Genomic DNA, 21083 nt, shown 5'->3' with positions numbered 1-21083 from the left:
GGGGAACTTAACAGCGGTAGCTACAATTGCCAGGCGCAGCAGACCAGGCCGCACGCACGGTTCTCCGTGGTCTCGGCCGGTCGTGAGTTCAACGGTGGCGCCCGGCCGGCGGCCGCGCCATGTCCGTGTTCGGCTCCTGCCGCGCCGCAACCAGCCGGAACTGGGTTGAACTGGGCGTCTGGCCCTGGCCGGCGTGTACATTTTTAAAAACAACAATAATTCGAACATAGCTTATACCTCTACTCTTTTACACCAAGCGACTTGATGCTAGCAGTGCTGATGATGAGGTCCTGCTGCGCCATGTCCAAGAGACAAGGCGGACGATGCATGCCCGGCTGGTTAATTCTTCCATGCTGTTTCAAGTTTAAAGTGAGAATGTGAGATTGATCCTGAACACAATAGAGAGCACTCCTCTTTTTTTTAGAGAGAGAGAAACAGACAGGAATGGTACGGTGTGCATGGACGACAGGCAGAATTGACGTTGACTGAGGGCTTGCACGCACTGGAACGGCAGGCGTCAGCATCATAACAAAATGATGAACTCCTTTAATACTTTACAATTCGATCATTCTGCTAACTTTTTTGGAATACATTCAGAATTAGCCACAACTTTTCATGATGCAACTAGCTAGTGTCAAACAGTGATGATCAACGGCATTGAGTTAGTGCAAGTACATAAAGCAGTAGTGCTAATCGCAATCAGAGGATATTCTGCCTCAGTTAATTAGCACAAAAGGGAGGACCCCGCATGAGAGAGCAACAATGCAAATACCGCCCAGAGGAGCACAACATACGTTTCTTGAAGAAAAATAAGTTGTGACGCAACGCTCTGCATGCTGAGAATCGGTATACATGATAAAGAGATGAATCCTTAAGGCGACAGAGAGCAGTGCAATGCATACTCGGTCTCTTCTTTTTTTTAAAAAAAAAAACAGTATGAATGGTGTTGGCTGTGAGAACCTGCACTGGGGTTGGCAGGCACACCATCACCAAAATAAACTGCTTTAGCACTTCATCACGCAGCACCTTTGTTGACACCCATTTATTAAAAATTGTGCTAACTTTGTCGGCATCCAATTTCTTAAGAATCAGCCAGAACTGTTCATGATGCAAACTAGTGTCTGACACTAAATCTAATGCTTTTGTGGTAGTGCAAGTACATGAGGCAATTTAATGCTAATCACAATAATCAAGCAGGAATATACTTTACCTGGACTAATTAGTTAACACAAAAGTATACATCAGTTGATTATTTTCCCCTCATGATTCTTCGAGAGAGACTGGTGAAAAGTTTTGGCAAATAGTTATTTTTTTCTTGCATTGCTCCATAATAAGCAGGGTTACATATATATACTTCTACTCCAAAGTCCAAATCAGCAGCAAGAAAACTCTCTACTTGATCGACCAGATTTGCCGAAAACTAAAGGAGAAAAAAAAAAAGAAACGGTGGCCCTCTCACAGTTAACAAATTAATTAACAGAGAGTTAATTAATTCATTAAAGATTAATCGATCAGTCGGAAGTCTTGAACGGCGCGGCGGCCTTGAGGTTGTGCACGATGTCCTGCACGGACCCGATGCTGGCGGCGACGGAGATGAGGAGGCAGACGAAGCTCATGGCCTGCAGCATCCACCACCGGAGCTCGCCGCGCCGGATCTTGAGCCTGGCCACGTGCATGCTGACGGGGAAGTAGACGGAGAGCGGCCAGAAACCCAGCGCGCCGATGAGCCCCAGCACGGCGTTGAAGAAGGGCAGCAGCATCGCCACCAGCGTGGTGAACATGATGAGGATGGTGCGGAGCACGAGCTTGAGCGGCGCCACGGCCACAGTAGTCGGCGGCGAGGACCCCGACGACCGGAGGCACGGCACTCGCACGTAGTAGGTGGCGTTGATGAACTTGGCGTCCGGCCACCGGCACGCCACGCAGCTCTCCAGCCGCGCGAAGATGGGCTGGGCGAACACCTGCACGCAATTAGTAGATCGAGGAACTCTGGCCTGGTCAGCTGGCGTGCGTCGTTAATTAGTACTAGCATGCATGATCGCCGGCCGGTGACCTGCCGCCGGCGGCCGGATATGCAGAATTAATAATTGCAGACCTGGTAGGCGCCGATGAGGTGGACGATGACGCAGATGTTGGCGATGTCGACGAGCCAGAAGGGCTCGTAGAAGGCGTAGCCGGTGAGTATGTTGCCGGGCGCGTCGTTGCCGAAGGCGGCGTAGCCCGTGCACCCGAGCAAGAGGTAGAAGACGGTGGTCATGCCGAGGCCGTAGAAGGAGGCGCGCTTCATGGTCTTGTTCTCGGCGGGCGGCGCGCGCAGCGTGTCCTGGATCTCGATGAGCACGTCGGCGAAGGTGTAGGAGAAGGCGATGTTGCCGAGAGCGAGGAGGACGTTGAAGGCCTTCTCTCGCGGCGCGTCGACGGCGGCCCCCGCCAGCGTGCCCCGGACGTCGCCGTGGGACGCCCACTTGGCGGCGCAGAGGCCGAGGCTGATGAAGGAGTAGCCGAAGGAGGTGGCGACGGCGACGACGGAGAGCCAGGCGATGTTGTGGAGGCTGGGCAGCTGCGAGAGCAGGAGCTGGAAGAGGCCGAACACCACCATGTAGGTGCTCCCGGAGGGGTTGCAGTCGCCGGCGCCGAAGCCCTCCCGGTGGAAGCAGTTGACGCGCTTCACCGCGCTGCGCAAGCACACCAGAAACTTGGTCAATTACTGCCACGGTTACAGATTTGTACTGTTTGGGCAAACAACACCATGACCATGGCACTACTCATCGATCTGCAACGAACTCCTTGCTAGTGGATCGACAAGCATGTCACTCACACCGGATACGTGCCAGGGGATCGATCGGAGCCGTGACGCACAGGGCCCCTTCATGCGTGCCGCATGCATCGGCAAACAGCTCGATCAAGATCCATGGGGCCGGCCTGCCGGCCGGTCGTTGCAACGGATCGTCGCCCTGGTTTCAGGGGCGGAAAAAAGGTGCTGCAAGCCATGTATCCCGCCACCTTTCCGCTGTCCCCTAGTTGCCGCGGCGGTTGCTTCCGGCAAAGCTCAGTGCAGGTGGTTGTGGATCGAAGTGAATGAGTACGAGCGCACCATGGACAGGCTAGCTACTAGTATAAGCTGCTTCTACTTCTCTGAGAAGCCCCATGACGTCGCGCACCACTCTATACCGTACCCTACTGATGATGAGCAAGTCACCATGCGAGCCGAGCACACACGCGCGCGCACTAGGTAGCTGACCTTATTGAGACTGTAGCAGTGAGACATGCATGGATGAATAAAATTCTTAATTATGACAGATCGAATGAAGACTGAAAAAACACCATGTAGAAAATAGAAATGGCGGAAGACTGCAGACTGACATCATGCTTGTGCTGGCGGTGATGGTGTATCCGACGAGTGTGCCCCAGAGGTTGACGTACTGCGCGCAGCCGCAGAGCAGCACGTTCTTCCGGCCGAGGTAGCATCGCACAGCGTCGATGTACTCGCGGTTGACGGCGCCGTCGACGGGGTCCGGGTACCGGTAGCAGTCGGCCAGCAGCGCCGACGTGTAGTAGGTGACGCAGGAGAAGCCCAGCAGGACGAGGGGCCCCACCACCCACCCCAGCTGCGCCACCGTCCACGCCAGCGCCAGCACGCCAGAGCCCACCACCGCCGCCACGATGTGCGACGTCGCCGTCCACACCGTCCCTGACATTCATTCACGATCGAGATGATCACAAAATTAAAGCTTGGCCGCCGTTACGACGACGACCCTCGCCGCCTCACGAGATGACGAGACTGATGAACAACGACATACCTTGCCTCTCATGATCGTCGCCGGATTCAGCGTCGTACACCACCGCCGTTCTGCTCCTCTCCATTCTCACTTTCTCTCTCTCTAGCTAGCTATCTGCCTTCCTCTCTCTAGCTCTCTCCCCTCCCCCCCCTGATGACCTAGCTAGCTCGCTGGTAGTTAGTTTTCTAGCTACTAGCTACGACAGGGGTGAGAACGGCGAGTGAGTTGAGTGCGTGCCGAGGCACGAGCCACCAGATATATATAGGCCACGCACCAAGCAATCCGGTCGGGCCATCCATCCATCCATCTTTAATTATATTTTTCTAATCTAGCTGCGTCACGACAGGCAGCAGCCTCACGAAACAGTAGTGAAAACAATGGATCGAAAGATAAAGCAGCAGCGAATCATCAGCGAAAGGTAAAATTATTTATTTGGTGGATGGATGCAGTCTCGATCGGCTTTTAACTGGTTGATCGATCTGGATTGCCTCAATTATGAGTAGGTGTTGATCGAGCCGCGCTGGAGAGCATGCATCCACTACCGGAGAGGCCCGATTTGCCGAGGGTGGAAAGGTTTGCCGAGAGCTAGATTTCGGGCACTCGGCAAACATATTATTTGCCGAGTGTCGCTCTCGGCAAAAAATACCACTCGGCAAACATAATATTTGCCGAGAGCCTAACCCTCGGCAAACAGATACACTCGGCAAACAGATACCCTAAACCCTAAACCCTAAACGACGTTATCTTTGCCGAGTGCTACATTTTTAACACTCGGCAAAGGGTGTGTTTGCCGAGTGTCAGCTGACCGACACTCGGCAAATAAAATATTTTTTTGGCTGGCTGAGAGGTCCTGGCGGACTGTCCGCCAGTACTGGCGGACAGTCCGCCAGGACCTCTCGGGGTCAGGCAGCAGAACTTATCATTTTTCTTCCATCCAACTATCTCTTCGTGGGCCCATCGTGTTATGTCCGTGGGAGGCTGTCCAAAACCCTCTACACCTCTTGGATGAAGCTCCTCTATCTCTCTTCATCCACATAACACAACTAGCCCCTCTCACTCTCTCTTCCTTCCCCACGGACAACACCCCCCATTGCCCCCCATTGTCCGTGGAGCCAAGGATTCGGTTCCTCCGCAAGGTCCACGGCGAAGGAGCCCCTCCACAGGCTGCAAGAACCTTCTCCCCTCGTTTCCAATCCTTTGGAAGCACTTCCATTCATCCTAGGGCAAGAACAAGGTATATGCAATCCTCCATCGATCTCTCTACTCGATGCATATCTTGAGAAATGCTTTTAGCTATTGTTTCCTGCTAGGTAGAGGATGCTATTCCTTGAAAATCTTGAAGAATGGATGGCTAAATCTTTAGTTCACATGTTCATGTTCATTTCATAACCTAAACCTTTATTCAAGTCGATCTCCCAATCTATCCACTCATTGTTGTTCAAAATTTAAGTCTAGGCTTCCATTATCATCTACAATGTGCCTACAAAGTTTGAGCCCCATTGGATTAATTCTTGACATCACATGTTTTCGCGGGAACATTCAAAACCGAGAGGTCCTGGCGGACAGTCCGCCAGTACTGGCGGACTGTCCGCCAGGACCTCTCAGTCTTTATTTTTACTGCATAATCCTTTGTTTGTATCCACCCGTTCTTTCATTACTTCTAATCAAGCTGTATACTTCCTATACATGTACAGATGGTGCATGAGAGGAGGACCAAGTTCTTGCATGATCCCGTCTCCAACTCCGATTCCGATGAAATTGAAGTCGTTCCTCCACCTAAGCGCAAAAGGAAGCCAACGCCCAAAATCTCAATGAGTCGAGCTGGGCAAATGGGCGGTCCTAGCCATGCGGCACCCAGGCGTAGCTACCAAAGAGCTGCTCAACCACAAGGTGATGTGCCTCAAGAGGAGGTTCCTATCTTTGATGAGTACCCTCCACTCCAACCCTACCGGAAGTACATCATGCACAGACCGGAGTACACAAGGATCAACTTCGGTGACCCTGGAGTGAAGCGAGTGGATTACACCACAAAGCAAAGAGGTGCTGCATTTAAGGAAAGAAAGGAAAATCCTTATGATTATGAGAAGTACATCACGGATAGGAGGTTTTGGAGCAAATTTCAAGCTGATTGGTACATATCCGTCTTTATTGAGAAGAAGAATGCTATCACCGTCTCCAAGTACATCAATTGGGATGAAATGAGTGAGAAAAAAAATCCAACCTTTGACTTGGTCATACGTGAATGTGAGAGGAAACACCTCTATGAATTCTTGGCCCTCAATCAAGATTGGAACAATGAGTTGGTTGCTCAATTTTGCTCCACTGCTTGGTTTGAAGGTGAGGGCAAGAATTCCTTTATTCACTTCAATCTTCAAGGGCGCGCCTTCTGGGTTTCATACAAGCAATTTGCTACTATCCTTAAGCTTGATGACACTCTAGATGAGATGGAAATTCACGATGACATCAATCCAACGGATGAAGCTCTTATGACTCTCTATCGGGATGAGGATCCGGATATAGCGACGACTCATGGACTACGTCCATATATGGAGATCATGAACAGGCTATTCCGGGAGACCTTGACTCCCAAGAGGGGTGATCGCACCAAGATTCATGGTACGGTCAAGAACCTTCTTCTAGCTATGGACTTTGATCACCCGCCCTTTAGTGTCTTTCACTTTTTCTGGACGGAGTTGAGGTACATGCTCCATCATGGCAGTAATCCAGTTATCTATGCTCCATACATTCAAAGGATGATTAATGCCGTGACTGGAATGGAGTTTGGATATGATGCGGTCCATGCCCCATACTGCCCACAGCCTCCCAAGGAGCAAGAGTTTCCACCAGAGGGCGAGTCTCCCCCATCAGCTCACTCTCCACCCCAGCCCACTATGGATATGCCCTCCACCTCGGCGATGCCTTCCTCTTCTAGGACTCGTCCTCGCAGGAAAGGCAATGCCTTTATTTCTGGCTTGAAAGCTCTCTTCAAAGTATGCCGCAACACCAACGATGTAGTTCGTGCTCACGCTCAGGCAAATCAGCAGAGTATCAACAGGATTGAGCGCCACCTTGGCATTGAGGAGACGGATTGGCCCTCGTTTCCGCCTTCTCCTCCTAGGGACTTTCCAGCTGCGTGGGAGCATTATGATGTAGGTGCTGATGATGATGATGATGATGATGAGGATGATGAGTGATTACTGCTCCGGGCTTCCATTTGTCTTTTCTCTTTTTGGTGTTTGATGCCAAAGGGGGAGAAGATTGTATCCTAGCATTCCTAGCATTCTTATCTTTCCATCCTTTAGAGTCGTTGTGCGACTTTGGATCTATGTGAGACTTGGCTTGTATCCTATTTGAACTAAGTTGGCTTGTAATTTCTAATTTCTTTTTATGGATGATGTTTGCATGGTTGTGATCTTATTGCTTTTCTATGTTTGTGAAATCATGTGATATTACATTATCTTGGTTTTATCTCATCATGATGCTTTGACTTTATTTGGTTTGCTCATTACGAAATGAAGCCAACCCATGCCTTGAACAGAAAAAATGCAAACCCGACGATTCGTTAAAATTGGAGAACGGTACAGTTCAAGAAATGTGGTTCAAGCGAAGATAATTCTTTGTTTTATATTTTCTTTAGTCTAGGTATACCGTACTATCAAAGGGGATGTGGAAAGTGTGTGGTAGAACACAAATAAACCCAATCCGGAACCCATGCCTTGAACAGAAAATGCAAACCCGAGTGGTCCTGGCGGACTGTCCGCCAGTCCTGGCGGACAGTCCGCCAGGACACTTAAAAACTAGTTTTTAGTGAGGCTCTGTATATATCCCTTCGACCCCAACGGGAAATCCACCCTGCCAAACTGCATAAGCTTAGCCTCAAGCACCTTCTAAGCACTCCAAAAATCCCCAAAGTGAAACCTAGCTTCCCCACTCCAAATCCTTAGTCTAGGGTTGGGTTTGAGCAAGATCCAAGCAAGATTCAAGTTCTTTCCCAAGAGATTCACCAGCTTTGCCGAGGAGCAAGATCCAAGCAAGATTTAAGCGATTGTTATCACTTTTTAAGCCATTGTGATCGCTTTGGCTGATCAGCAAATGAGGAGTCCAAATTTCTTAGCCTCAGTAGCCATGGACGTCCAGGCACCCCCGCGCGGGCAGCAGGAACTGCCGCAGCGACCAAAGATGCTCATGTTTTTCCATCGACGTCGCGTTAGCTAGATGCTTCCTGTGCGTGAGAGCTTTTGGGTAAAGGGCTGCTCCATTTATGGCTTTATTATCACAATATTTATTCATTGACTGGATAGAGAGTGTGATGTTGTGTTGTGGCAACTTGCTTGCCAAATTGGATGCTCACGTGACAAAGTTATGACTATTTTTTCTCGTATCCAGTCCAATAATATATATACATATATATTATTATATATATGTATATATATCACAACGGACATCACATGCAGTTTATATATATATATGACAATACACATTACACACATTTCATACATGACAATACTCATACAAGTCCATACAAATTCATACAAAGTTCATACAAGTTCAAATGTCCCCGAGCCAGCATAAATGAACATATACAGTCCATACAAGTTTGGAAACGTTCATACAACTCACTGGGTCGGCGGCGGCAGCGGAGGTGGTGGCGGCGGGACAAACCCGTAAATAGCTTCTAAGGCATAGTCCCTTGCTCAGAATCTTCAAGTTTCAAGAATATCTGACGCTGCTCCCAATTTAAGCCTGCATAAATTTATAACAGAACGAAGTTCTTTGCCTTTGAAACCACACCTCATAGCTTTGTCACAACAATTTTCCATACTCAGTCGACCCATGAAGAGTTGTGCGGCAAATTCTTTTTCTTCCATCAGGTTTGAAAAACGTTCACCAAAGCTTGAATCTGACTTGCCACTGCTGGTGGACTCTGCGTTGCATGTCATCTTCATCTTCATCTTCTTTCTGGGATTAGGCTCATGGCTACATTATCATTGTCTACAAGAGTTGCCGGCGGGGTCTCGACGACATAGTCAGGCGTAACGTAGTCAAACACTGCTGCATATGTGAGCCAATGCTCTGAATATAGTGCTCACCCGCCTGCATAAACCAAAAAAAAAACTTGTGGATTACACACAAGGGTATTAAGATTAAGCTAAGTTTCGGATTATGATATGGATTGCAATGCTTACCAAATGGAGTTTGACATCATTTCCAATGCAGTAACATGTTCTTTTATATCATCGATACTCAAGTTGCAACTCACAACTTGTAGAGTTCGTGCAACTTTTTCCAGTACATCAGGATCAGTAGCTCTCCACTGATCGTTACTACCCGCAAACTTTATGTTATGCAAAGAAAGAAGGATTCTTTTTCGCGTGTCCATCGGATCAGTTGGAAACCTACAATTGTAATCCAGTTTACTTTTGACTTTCCTGTTCAAAAATAATTATAAGGATGCAGACAAACTTACATTTCATACTCCAGCTCTATCGGTCCACTTAATAATATTAAAAAAAACTTGCGTCAGAACTATTTGGAAATGTGCAAATAATTTCGTATACAAATTATAAGGACAACTAAACCTTGCAGGTGAGCTTCCCACATGATTCCGACTGGGTGTTTTCCTTAACCCTTGCAGGTGAGCTTCTTTTCGACCGGGTGTTCACCTGAAAGAATGAGTCAATAAGTCATTGGGAAATTTGTATGCAAAAAACTTGTTGGATATTTGATTTAGTCGCGCCATGAATCAAGCCAACTGGACCGATTAACTTTGGAACACCTCAATTCAACTAAAACAAACCTGTGTTGGACTGGGCCTTCGAGCTGAGAGCGGCGGTACAGGCGAACACGATTCCTCAGTTGACACTGAACCGGACATACAATGGCTAGTTGTTGAAACTGATGGAACGAAGTCCTGCCAAGAAGGAAATAAAATCCATATACATTATGGATCAATGCACAAAAAAAGAGATGTCTTATTTTCTAAATACATAGCCGAGAATAATATCAATTGCATATGACAGCCAAAGGTAACAGACAACAAGCACTCCTGCACAGCACAAAGAAATAGCGGTCAGTCAGAACTGAGGGGTACTGGCGGACAGTCCGCCAGGACTGGCGGACAGTCCGCCAGGCCCTCTCAGTTCTGATTGTTACAGCATAATACTGGTTTGTCTCCACCCGTTCTTTCGTTACTTCTAATCAAGCAAAGAGAAAATAGGGAGATTATTAAAAAAAATCAACATGCCTTGGTTACCAATCATTCACTGAATAATATAGCTTCTTGCTGGATCATCCTTTTTAGATAATCAACCTGAAATCAACATGCATAAGGTGGGATGCGAGTGGTAATGGAGAAACAAGTAGCGAGATCTTTAAAATGAATGACTTGTGTGCAACTACATTGAAAAGTTAGAGGCAGACATTCTCAGCACACGCCGGGGGCGGGGCGGCGGCGGCGGGGGCGTAGGCCGGGGCACGGCTGCGGCGGGGCGCCGGCCGGGGCCGCGGGGCGGGAGAGCGGCGGCGGCGCGGGCGGCGGCCGGGAACGCGGGCGGGGGTGCGGGCCGGGTGGGGCCGCGGCGCGGGCCGGGCGGGGCGGGGGCGGGGGCGCGGGCGGGGGCGGTGGCGGGGCACGGGCGGCGGCCGGGAACGCGGGCGGGGGAGCGGCGGCGGCGCGGCGGGCGGCGGGGGCGGCGCGGGCGCGGGCGCGGGGCGCGGCGGCGCGGCGGGGGGGGGGGGCGGGGGCGGCGCGGGCGCGGGCGGGGGGCGCGGGACGGGCGGGGGCGGGGCGGCGGCGGGCGGGGGCGCGGCGGGCGGCGGGGCGTGGGCGGCCGGGAACGCGGGCGGGGGCGCGGCGGCGGGCGTGGGCGGCCGGGAACGCGGGCGGGGGCGCGGGCGTGGGCGGCGGCGGGCGGGGGGCCGGGCGCGGGCGGGGGGGCGGGGCGGGGCGGGGGCGCGGGGCGGGGGCCGGGCGCGGGGCGGGGCGCGGGCGGGGGCGGCGGGGGCGCGGGCGGGGCGCGGGGCGGGCGCGGGCGGGGGGCGGCGGGCGCGGGGGCGGGGGCGGGGGCGCGGGGAGCGGCGGCGGCGCAGCGGCCCGGGGCGGGGGCGGCGGGGGCGGGGGGCGCGGGCGGGGGGCGGGGGCGCGGGCGGGGCGTGGCGTGGCGGCGGCGGGCGGGGGCGCGGGCGGGCGGCGCGCGGCGCGGGCGCGGGCGGCGGCCGGGAACGCGGGCGGGGGCGCGGGGCGGGGGAGCGGCGGCGGCGCAGCGGGCCGGGGCGGGGGCGGCGGCTCAATCAAAGATAGCGGGGCCGGGGGCGGGGCTTTGCCGAGTGCCGCGGATCGGAGGCACTCGGCAAACATGGGGTTTTGCCGAGCGCCAGATCTAGGGCACTCGGCAAACAAGCGCTGTTTATCTCGCCCGCCCACCGCACGCCTGCCCACGCACGCCCGCCGCCGCCGCCCACGCCCACTGCCGCCGCCCGCCGCCGCCCGCTGCCCGCCGCGCCCGCCGCCCGCCCTCGCCCGCCGCCCACGCCGCCCGCGCCCGCCGCCCACGCCCCGCCCCCGCCCCCCGCCCGCCCCGCCCGCCCTCGCCCGCCGCCCACGCCCCCCGCCCGCCCCGCCCGCCCTCGCCCGCCGCCCGCCGCCCGCCGCCCACGCCCCCGCCCGCCCCTCGCCCGCCGCCCACGCCCCCGCCGCCTCGCCCGCCGCCCACGCCCCCGCCCGCCCTCGCCCGCCGCCCACGCCGCCCGCCCCCGCCGCCCACGCCCCGCCCGCCCCGCCCGCCGCCCACGCCGCCCGGCGCCCGCCGCCCACGCCCACGCCGCCGCGCCCGCCCGCCCACGGCCGCCCCGCCCACGCCGCCGCGCCCGCCGCCCACGCCGCCGCGCCCGCCCGCGCCGCGCCCGCCCGCCCACGCCCACGCCGCGCCCGCCCCCACGCCCCGCCCACGCCGCGCGCCGCGCCCGCCCCACGCCGCCCACGCCGCCCCGCGCGCCCGCCGCCCACGCCCACGCCGCCACGCCCGCCCACGCCGCCCACGCCCACGCCCGCGCCGGCCCGCCGCCCACGCCCACGCCGCGCCCGCGCCGCGCCCGCCCGCCCACGCCCACGCCGCCACGCGCGCCCCCACGCCCACGCCCACGCCGCCGCGCCCGCCCGCCCGCCCACGCCGCCGGCGCCCGCCGCCCACGCTCGCCGCACCGAGCTAACCGGTAAGCTAACCTTTTATGACCCACGGCCGCAATCCTACCTTTCCAAGCCTTTCTATAAAATCCTTTTTATGATATAGAGAATGAAATGATTTTATTTATATGATGGATGCTAGTATAGACAATGGATGCTTGTATTACTTGTTTAGATCTTACACTTTAATTGTATTCTTGTCATTGCCTGAATTGTGGTATACCGTGTGGTGGTGCTCGACTAAAGTGCTCCTATTACTTTAGTGCTCGACTCAGGTGCTCTAAAGGTTTTTTGGCTGGCTGAGAGGTCCTGGCGGACTGTCCGCCAGGCCTGGCGGACAGTCCGCCAGGACATCTCGGGGTCAGCCAGCAGAACTGATCATATATAATTGATATTAACTAGTTTTCGTTGTCTATAGTAGAGGATGGAGGACCGTAGGTGGATGTACACTGGTCACCGTAGTAAGAGAGATGTCAGCCCTGAGTGGATTAAGAACACCAATGAATTCTTGGAACAGGCGTGGGGCGAGAATGCTAAAGGAGCGGCTAGAATTTTCTGTCCATGCAGCAAGTGTGCTAACAGGAAAAGACAAACACAGGATGTCATGGGGGAACATCTCTTCCTTAATGGATTTACGCCAAACTATACCCGGTGGATCCATCATGGTGAAGGCCATCGTAGGAGAGAGGACGTGGTGAGACCACGTGTCGAGGATTGTGATGCTGAGGCTGGTGTAGTGGACATGTTAGATGACTATCATGAGGCACACGTTGCTGAAGAACTTGTAGAGGAGGAGCCTGAGGGGTCCGCAAAGGCGTTTTACGATATGTTTGCCTCAGCACAGAAACCCCTTCACGGACATACAAAAGTTTCTCAGCTGGATGCCATTGGACGAGTAATGGCGTTGAAGTCGCGGTACAGCCTGAGCAGAGACACCTTTGATGGTATAGTGACAGTTATTGGCAGCCTGCTTCCAGAGGGTCACATCCTGCCAAAGAGTATGTACGAGTCACAGAAACTTCTTCGTGCACTCAAGATGCCGTATGACAAGATACATGCCTGTCCGAACGGATGTGTCCTGTTCAGGAAAGAATACGCGGAAGAAAAGTACTGTCCGAAGTGTAAATCCTCTAGGTTCCTGGAGGTTGACTCTGGTGATGGCAACAAGAGGCAGCTTGATATCCCCGTGACAATCCTACGTCACCTGCCGGCCATACCGAGGATCCAACGGCTGTACATGACTGAGGAATCCGCGAAACAGATGACATGGCATAAGAAAGGGAAACGATACAATCCTCACAAGATGGTACATGCATCAGATGGTGAAGCATGGACCTACTTTGATAGCATTCATCGGGACAAAGCCAGTGAGGCTCGTAATGTTCGTATTGCGCTGGCAACTGATGGATTCAATCCGTATGGAGCGATGGCTGCCACATACACATGTTGGCCCGTGTTTCTGATTCCCCTCAATCTCCCCCCAGGCATAGCATTCCAACGACAGAACGTGTTGTTATCGTTGATTATTCCTGGACACCCGGGGAAAAATATGGGTGTGTTCATGGAGCCGCTGATTGATGAATTGGTCCATGCTTGGGAGGAAGGGGTATGGACATATGATCGGGCCACAAAGACCAACTTCAAGATGCATGTTTGGTATCAATACTCTCTGCACGATTTTCTGGCGTATGGGGTCTTCTGCGGGTGGTGTGTTCACGGCAAATTCCCATGTCCGGTATGCAAGGAACGTCTTAGGTTCCTTTGGTTGCAGAAGGGTGGTAAGTATGTTGCGTTCGACAAACATCGACAGTTCCTACCTCTTGACCATCCATTCAGACGAGACATCAAAAACTTTACAAAAGGTGTTACAGTGACAGACCTCGCAAGTCCGATGAGGACTAGTGCCGAGATTCGTCAGCAGATAGATGGTCTCTTGATCAATCCAGAGGGTGGCTTTGTGGGATATAGTGAGCAACATATGTGGACTCATAAGTCGGGCTTGACTCGGCTCCCGTACTATGACGACCTGCTCCTTCCACACAACATTGATGTGATGCACACTGAAAAGAATGTTGCAGAAGCACTTTGGGCAACAATCATGGATATTCCCACGAAGACAAAGGACAATGTTAAGGCTAGGTTGGATCTAGCAATATTGTGTGACAGACCAAACTTAGAAATGAGGCCTCCTGCACGAGGAAAGACATGGAGAAGGCCTAAGGCCGATTATGTCTTGAGCAAGCCCCAAAGGATAGAAGTACTACAATGGATCAAGGCGTTGATGTTCCCTGATGGCTATGCAGCTAATCTGAGTAGAGGAGTCAACTTGTCTACTTTGCGAGTCTTAGGTATGAAGAGTCATGACTACCACATATGGATTGAGCGGCTTCTTCCAGCGATGGTTCGAGGTTATGTCCCTGAGCATGTCTGGCTGGTACTTGCAGAGTTGAGCTACTTCTTCCGCACACTTTGTGCAAAGGAGTTGTCACGGACCTTAGTTGCAGACTTGGAAAGAATCGCACCAGTGTTGTTATGTAAGTTGGAGAAGATCTTTCCACCCGGATTCTTTAATCCGATGGAGCATATGATATTGCATCTCCCGTATGAGGCACGAATGGGGGGTCCCGTGCAGGGTCGGTGGTGCTATCCAATTGAAAGATGCCTAAAGGTTATCCGAAAGAAATGTGGAAATAAAAGCAAAATTGAGGGTTCCATTGCCGAGGCATACATTCTGGAGGAGGTGTCGAACTTTACATCAGTATACTATGGTGACAACCTACCTAGTGTGCATAATCCACCGGCTCGTTACAATGCTAGCGAAAATGACTCGAGACTCAGCCTTTTTCAAGGTCAGCTTGGAACTGCAAGTGGTTCGACCACCAAGAGGTTGAGTCATCAAGAGTGGTGTCGGATCATGCTGTATGTGTTGACCAACCTTGACGAGGTGACACCGTACATGCAACAATTTATTCAAGAATTCTGGCGTCAATCAAGGGATATCACGGAGCAGGAATTAGATACCCTGCTCAAACAAGGTGTAGGAAATGGATCACCCAATTTTATTTCTTGGTTCAAACAGAAGGTACGGTCCAATCTAGCCCGTACTTAGCTTTTCACTCTAAGTTGTTTTTACTTAGTTTGTCCAATCGTACTTGAACTTGCAGGGCGTTAGCGATGCGACCTTGAGTGCCGAGTTGAGACAGGTGGCCGGTGGCTTTGGATATAAGGTCAAGTCATATTCTGGTTATGACGTGAATGGATATCGTTTTTGTACAAGCAGTCACGAGGATTGTCGACCCAATCGAAAGACCACAAATTCTGGGGTGTTTACTCCCGGCCTTGATGGGATTGAGTATTATGGAAGAATTGAAGAAATATACGAACTCAGCTACTATGGTTCGAAACGACTTAATCCCGTGATATTCAAATGTCATTGGTTTGACCCTCAAGCAATGAGACGGACGCATTCTAATGTTGGGCTAGTCGAAATTCGACAGGATTCAGTCATGACCATAGACGATGTCTATGTTGTTGCTCAACAGGCTATACAAGTTTATTATCTCCCATATGCGTGTGAAAGCAAAGAGCATCTTAAGGGTTGGTATATTGTGTACAAGACATCACCGCACGGTAGAGTACCTGTCCCTAACGATGATGATTACAACTTAGATCCAAACATATATGACGGAGAGTTCTTTCAAGAAGAGGGGCTACAAGGGCGATTCGAGATAGAATTAACCGAGGCAAACGAAATGGAAGTTGAAGCAGTTGATGATGCGGGGGAGGAGGAAGAGGTGCAGAGCGTTAAGGATTTACACATGCTAGAACGACTAGAAGTAGACAATGCAAATGAAGACACCGAGTCTTCTGATCTTATTGGTTACGACATGATTGATAGTGATGATGAGGACTATGATCCAGCTAATCCCGACTACGATGAATATTTTTAGTCAATGTAAGACTATATTATTACGTATTGATGTTCTATTTTCTTCATGTATTTATCTAAGTATGTATTATATAGCCCTTGGAATTAAAGAAGGTTTTTTGGCTGGCTGAGAGGTCCTGGCGGACTGTCCGCCAGGACTGGCGGACAGTCCGCCAGGACAGCTCGGGATCAGCCAGCAGAACTGATCATTTTTCTTTCATCCAAAGTATCTCTTCGTGGGCCCATCGTCTTATGTCCGTGGGAGGCTGTCCAAAACCCCCTATACCTCTTGGATGAAGCTCCTCTATCTCTATTCATCCACATAACACAACTCGGTTTTCTTTATGTGTTTATCTTGGATGAAGCTCCTCTATCTCTCTTCATCCACATAATTCTTATGTAATTATGTTCTATTTTCTTTATGTATTTATCTAAGTATGTGTTATATATTTATCTGTACTAATTAATTTTCTTTTATTTGCAGGGGATTCACCAGAGATGGTGGGCCGCGGGATGAAGAAGAGTGTAGCGGCCCTTCACAAGAGGTTTTCGGGGGGGAGCAGTGAGCCGACGTCCGGGGCGGCTGAGGGACCGTCTTACAAGAGGAGGAGGGGGAGTGGCAGGAGGGCGATGACACAGGCGGCGCCGGAGGAGGAGCATGCGCTCCCGGAGGAGGAGGTGCCTCCCGGAGGAGGAGGTGCCGCCGGAGGAGGAGGAGCAGGCGCTCCCGGAGGAGGAGCAGGCGCTCCCGGAGGAGGAGCAGGCGCTCCCAGAGGGGAGGACGAGCAGGCGGACCAGGTGGTCCACCAGGAGGGGCCAGGGGACGACGAGCAGGCGGACGAGGAGGGCACGGAGGCCTCTGCTTCGTCAACCGTCTACCAGCGAGGTCCGGCGAGTCTCCCCCAGCGACCGATTCCTGAAGCAAAACGCCCGATCATAGCTCCCCAAGGGGATAAGTAAGTAAATTTACATGTTTTCAGTACATGTTCACGGTATAATTTCAATTTTGTGGTAGAAATTAAAATTTTTTGTCAATCACCTGTGCAGGAACTGGATAGTTGTGGAGAGGCCCGTTGGTGCTCACAGACGCCATGTGAATGGCATCTTGGGTCTTCTGGTTAGGGATCACTTCCCTGGCCTGGTCACGTTGGCCGGAGAGCCATGTCCGGCCTATACGTGGGAGCACTACCGGGCCGTCCCCGACATGCAGGATGTTGCCGGCAGACAGTGGCCCAACTTGGCTGAGCGAGTGAAGGGCGAGCTTTGGGTAAGTGATCAATATATCGCATTCGTTGCACATCCTTGAGAATATGATTGAAATAATGATATCGTGTTTATTGCAGGATTTCTACAGACTACAGGCCGGGATGGACGCGCAGGCGGATGTGGTTGCCGAGTATCGCTGCAAAAAGCTCGTTACCGACATGTTCTACGAGCAGCGCCTCCAGTCAATCATCAACTACCACGCCGTCGTCCTTGGACAGAAGGTCACCAAGGCGCAAGCAAGAACTATGACGTTGACTGAGGAGCAGTACTTGCAGGTAAATACCAAAATTTGATTTATTTGACCATTAAGTTGGCTTAATGTCCTCTACTAATATGTCTTCTACTTGATGTCATGTAGATGGTTCCTCATTGGTGTGCCCACTTTCCTGAGTGCTGGCAGCAGATAGTTGCTAAGTGGTTATCCGACGACTGGAACGCTGTGCACCAGGAGCGTCGTGAGCACCGTCTGACTATGGCCGGTGTGCCACACCACCAAGGCAACCGTAACCTGACCGAGTACGCCCAAGCATGGGTACGCGACTTTACTTGTTTTGTGGTTATTCAACTATGCATGATTTCTCATCATCTTGTTTCTCGCAGTCGGCGGCACATGGAGGGCAGCAGTGCAACAAATTCATGGCGTATGCTCTATCCCACAAGGGTAAAGCGACATCCAGCGTCAGCTACAACGCGGAGGACGGGCCCGAGGCGTACAGCAACCCGAGCATCTATACTCGCCTCAATGAGTACACATCGATGGCGAGGGAGGTGCACGGCCAAGAGTACGATCCGACCCAGGAGGATCTTGACGCTGAAATTGTCATGAAGGTCGGAGGAGGAAAGAAGCATGGACGGTACTGGATTTGCGACGGCGCGATCGACTCCTCTTCTACTCCGACTCTATCTCAGATAAAAGCACGGCAAACGAGCTCGAGCGCAGGCATCCGACCTCGTCCGGACAGTTCGACGAGCCAAGTCCAGGCACTCCAGGTTGTTGCTTGTTCATACGTTTTTTATCTATTATATTACATAACTTAGCTTTTGTATTATTGTAAAATTGGGGTAAAAATTTTGCAGGCTCAGCTGCAAGAAGAGAGGAGAGAACGTATGGAGTTGGAGGCAAGGATGAGGGCGGAGATGGAGGCCGAGCGGGAGGCTGACCGACAGAGGATGGCGAGCATGTTCGCGTACATTCAGAGTCTTGGCGCAGCGACGGGTCTACCTCCGCCACCTCCCTTCGTCACCCCACCTAGACCACCCACCGATCCGTTTTCTACTTCAGTGAGTATGCAATGTTCAATATGTCGTTTATTTTGTCGTTTCACTCATACATTTCATCTATATGTTGCAGAATCAGTCGGCGGCCTCCAATGATCCGTATATTTCTCCAAATCAGACCAACCAGAACAACTAGCCACCTTCGGCATAGATGATGGAGTTATTTGCAATTGAGACTTAGCTAGACTGAATGCATGTACTTTGATTGTTCATTGTGTACTTTGTGATATACTTGGCTACAGTGAATGTGCCTACAAAGTTTGAGCCCCATATTGGATTAATTCTTGACGTCACTAGTTTTCGCGGGAACAATCAGGCCTGAGAGTGCCTGGCGGACAGTCCGCCAGACCTGGCGGACAGTCCGCCAGACCTGGCGGACTGTCCGCCAGGCACTCTCAGGCCCAATTGTTACTGCATAATATAATCCTGCCTCTTTGCCGAGAGCCGCTGGGGGTAGCTCTGGATGCCCTCTTTGCCGAGTGCTATTGACCGGGCTCTCGGCAAAGAAGGCGTCCAGGGTGGGCGTTGACGCGGTCCTTTGCCGAGAGTCTGACGGCGACACTCGGCAAAGGATCCGTCCACGGTGGCGCGCCGTGACGGCTACTTTTCTTTGCCGAGGGCCGCTTTTGGCTCTCGGTAAACATTTTGCCGAGAGCCCGAGGAGAAGCTCTCGGCAAAGTATCCTTTGCCGACCCCGGCTTCCCCGAGAGCACTTTGCCGAGTGGGGCTCTCGGCAAAATGTTTGCCGAGTGCCTTTACGTCTTTGCCGAGTGCCTGGGGCACTCGGCAAATCAACCGCGTCCGGTAGTGATCGCATGCAGTTTGCATGATGATCCATCCATCTCTGCAACTGCAATGACGGATCGGATGGAGCATTATATTCTGTCCTCGATCTTTATTTGCATTGCTCTCTGCTCCTATTTGTTTTGCTGATCTAGATCGAACACTGGCTACATACAACTCCTGGACTGAACGTGTAGGGAAGTAGTTGGTTTCTTCTTATGACCTCCGGAATTAAAGATAACTACTACTAGATATATGCTCAAGTTTTTATGGTTTTCTTTCCTGAAGGGGATCGACATTGCGTGCTTCCTTCTAGCTACCTGTTCGTTTGCAATTTTAGCCATCGATCACCTCATCATCAATTTGATGTAACATTAGAATATGGGGGGGCAAACTAGTAGGTGCTGTGATCATCCTAGGTTGCATTTGAAACGAACAATGGGTGCACTGCAGCCATCACCTAATTTATCATGCACAATTTTTCGCTCGAAACAAGGTAAGGGTAAGGCAAGTTTAGGGATCTCACATTTATGTGGAGCGGATCAAGTCAGTTTTTATTTTTGAGGATTGCATGCATGGGCAGAAAATATATAATTAAGGAAGCATATATGCACACAATACTTTTGGGAGGAGAGAAAATTAAAGGATCACACTTAAAGGAGGTAAATTTATCCCTTTTCTAAATTATAAAGGGGATTCTTTTTATTTCTACAAGCAAGTTTATGAAGATGGGTGGATTCCGGTGGAAAACAACGTGTAGGTTTGCCTATTCCGTAAGCTAGGAGCCAACCTAGGAGATGCATGCAGCGGGGGATGCAAAAATATAAAATAATAAGCCCTCTTGTTTGTGAAAGGTGTAAAATAAACTCAGTTTCAAAATCAAGGACTTCTTCATCCTAATTCGCTATCAAACCTATGGGATGCAAGTATGTAAAACTTGAAAACCGATGCAAAGTTTCCTCTCAATTAGTTTTAGGCAAGATAGTATGTCTTGCAGGCTTAGCTTGTTAGGCACTATTTTTTTTGAGTGGTATGTTGCACTAGTTAGTTACATATATATAGGTATTTGTAACTTCAAATTTGTTATTGCTCTATAAAATACAATGATGATTTTGTTTATGCATGCTTCTCACAAATAACATAGTAGTTTAATTTGTGTCATGCAACAACTTTAAGGGTTACAAGTATTAAGTACAACACGTGCATGCTTAAAGATATCTATCTTATCTTCAAGCGCCCAACTATAACAACTGCATTGATAAATAAGCGAACTAGGACTAGCTAATCTTTCAGGGCGCATCATAATGTATGGACAGAATCTATTTATCATGGAGTAGCAACAACATATAATAATTAATAACCTAACATAAAGAGGGAAGATTCCTGCATCACTAACTCTTTGGAGAGATACACTAGGGAATCTGATATTATATATCATAAAAGAGAAGTTCTGAGAGAATTTCATGGGTCTTGTTTGCGAAAGGAAGCCTATTATTCGTATCAATCTGAGGATTTAATTTGTACAAGAACGATCCTGTGAGAGAAAGAAAGCTTATGACATGACCTATGTGCGGTCCACTAAGCAAGGCACTATCTGGGACAAGGGGACAGCAATTGAATCATTAGGAATTATGACATCATTCCAGAACGTAATAATTGAGTTTTTGATAGCCTGAATTATATTTTCATTGCCTATGGCACTGACTTATATGTGTTTGTTCTCTTTTGACAATTAGGTGCATAACACTCTATCCATGAACGGGAAAATATCTAGGAATTCTAGTATATGGGTGTGTTAAATGCATTTTAATTATCATCGATAAAATGATATTATCAGAGAGTTAGGCAAAGGCTTCAAGCTCAAGTC

The 21083-nt window shown here is 51.2% G+C and overlaps 2 protein-coding genes across 2 annotated transcripts; one reads left to right on the top strand and one right to left on the bottom strand.

The window, feature by feature from the left end:
* Nucleotides 1-1276: 1276 nt before the first annotated feature.
* Nucleotides 1277-4018, bottom strand: LOC112887683 (amino acid permease 6-like). Its single transcript, XM_025953925.1, has 4 exons — nt 3801-4018; nt 3364-3691; nt 2096-2675; nt 1277-1961 (listed from the first exon to the last, which is right to left on the bottom strand). The coding sequence occupies exons 1-4, from the start codon at nt 3862-3864 to the stop codon at nt 1512-1514; spliced, it is 1422 nt and encodes a 473-aa protein (XP_025809710.1). The 5' UTR covers nt 3865-4018; the 3' UTR covers nt 1277-1511.
* Nucleotides 4019-16632: 12614 nt separating this feature from the next.
* LOC112887492 lies at nt 16633-18710 on the top strand. The gene is made up of 7 exons (XM_025953674.1): nt 16633-16845; nt 16937-17156; nt 17233-17430; nt 17514-17687; nt 17756-18145; nt 18233-18436; nt 18507-18710. Exons 2-7 carry the CDS (start codon nt 17094-17096, stop codon nt 18567-18569), a joined length of 1092 nt encoding a protein of 363 aa, XP_025809459.1. The 5' UTR covers nt 16633-16845; nt 16937-17093; the 3' UTR covers nt 18570-18710.
* The last annotated feature ends 2373 nt before the right edge of the window (nt 18711-21083 follow it).

Source organism: Panicum hallii, chromosome 3, assembly GCF_002211085.1.
Source record: "Panicum hallii strain FIL2 chromosome 3, PHallii_v3.1, whole genome shotgun sequence".
Classification (NCBI taxonomy): Eukaryota; Viridiplantae; Streptophyta; class Magnoliopsida; order Poales; family Poaceae; genus Panicum; species Panicum hallii.
The sequence above is the reverse complement of the archived record's forward strand: the minus strand, read 5'-3'. Positions and strand labels throughout refer to the sequence as shown.

Bases quoted from the DNA above. Each gene is read 5' to 3' on its own strand.
- LOC112887683 (XM_025953925.1), bottom strand. From the start codon at position 3,864: ATGGAGAGGAGCAGAACGGCGGTGGTGTACGACGCTGAATCCGGCGAC. The intron at 2,676-3,363 runs GTCAGTCTGCAG...GTGCTTGCGCAG, and splicing joins ACCGCCAGCACAAGCATGAT to CGCGGTGAAGCGCGTCAACT. The intron at 1,962-2,095 runs GTCTGCAATTAT...AATTGCGTGCAG, and splicing joins ACCTCATCGGCGCCTACCAG to GTGTTCGCCCAGCCCATCTT.
- LOC112887492 (XM_025953674.1), top strand. From the start codon at position 17,094: ATGCAGGATGTTGCCGGCAGACAGTGGCCCAACTTGGCTGAGCGAGTG. The intron at 18,146-18,232 runs GTTGTTGCTTGT...AAAATTTTGCAG, and splicing joins GCCAAGTCCAGGCACTCCAG to GCTCAGCTGCAAGAAGAGAG. The intron at 18,437-18,506 runs GTGAGTATGCAA...TATATGTTGCAG, and splicing joins CCGATCCGTTTTCTACTTCA to AATCAGTCGGCGGCCTCCAA.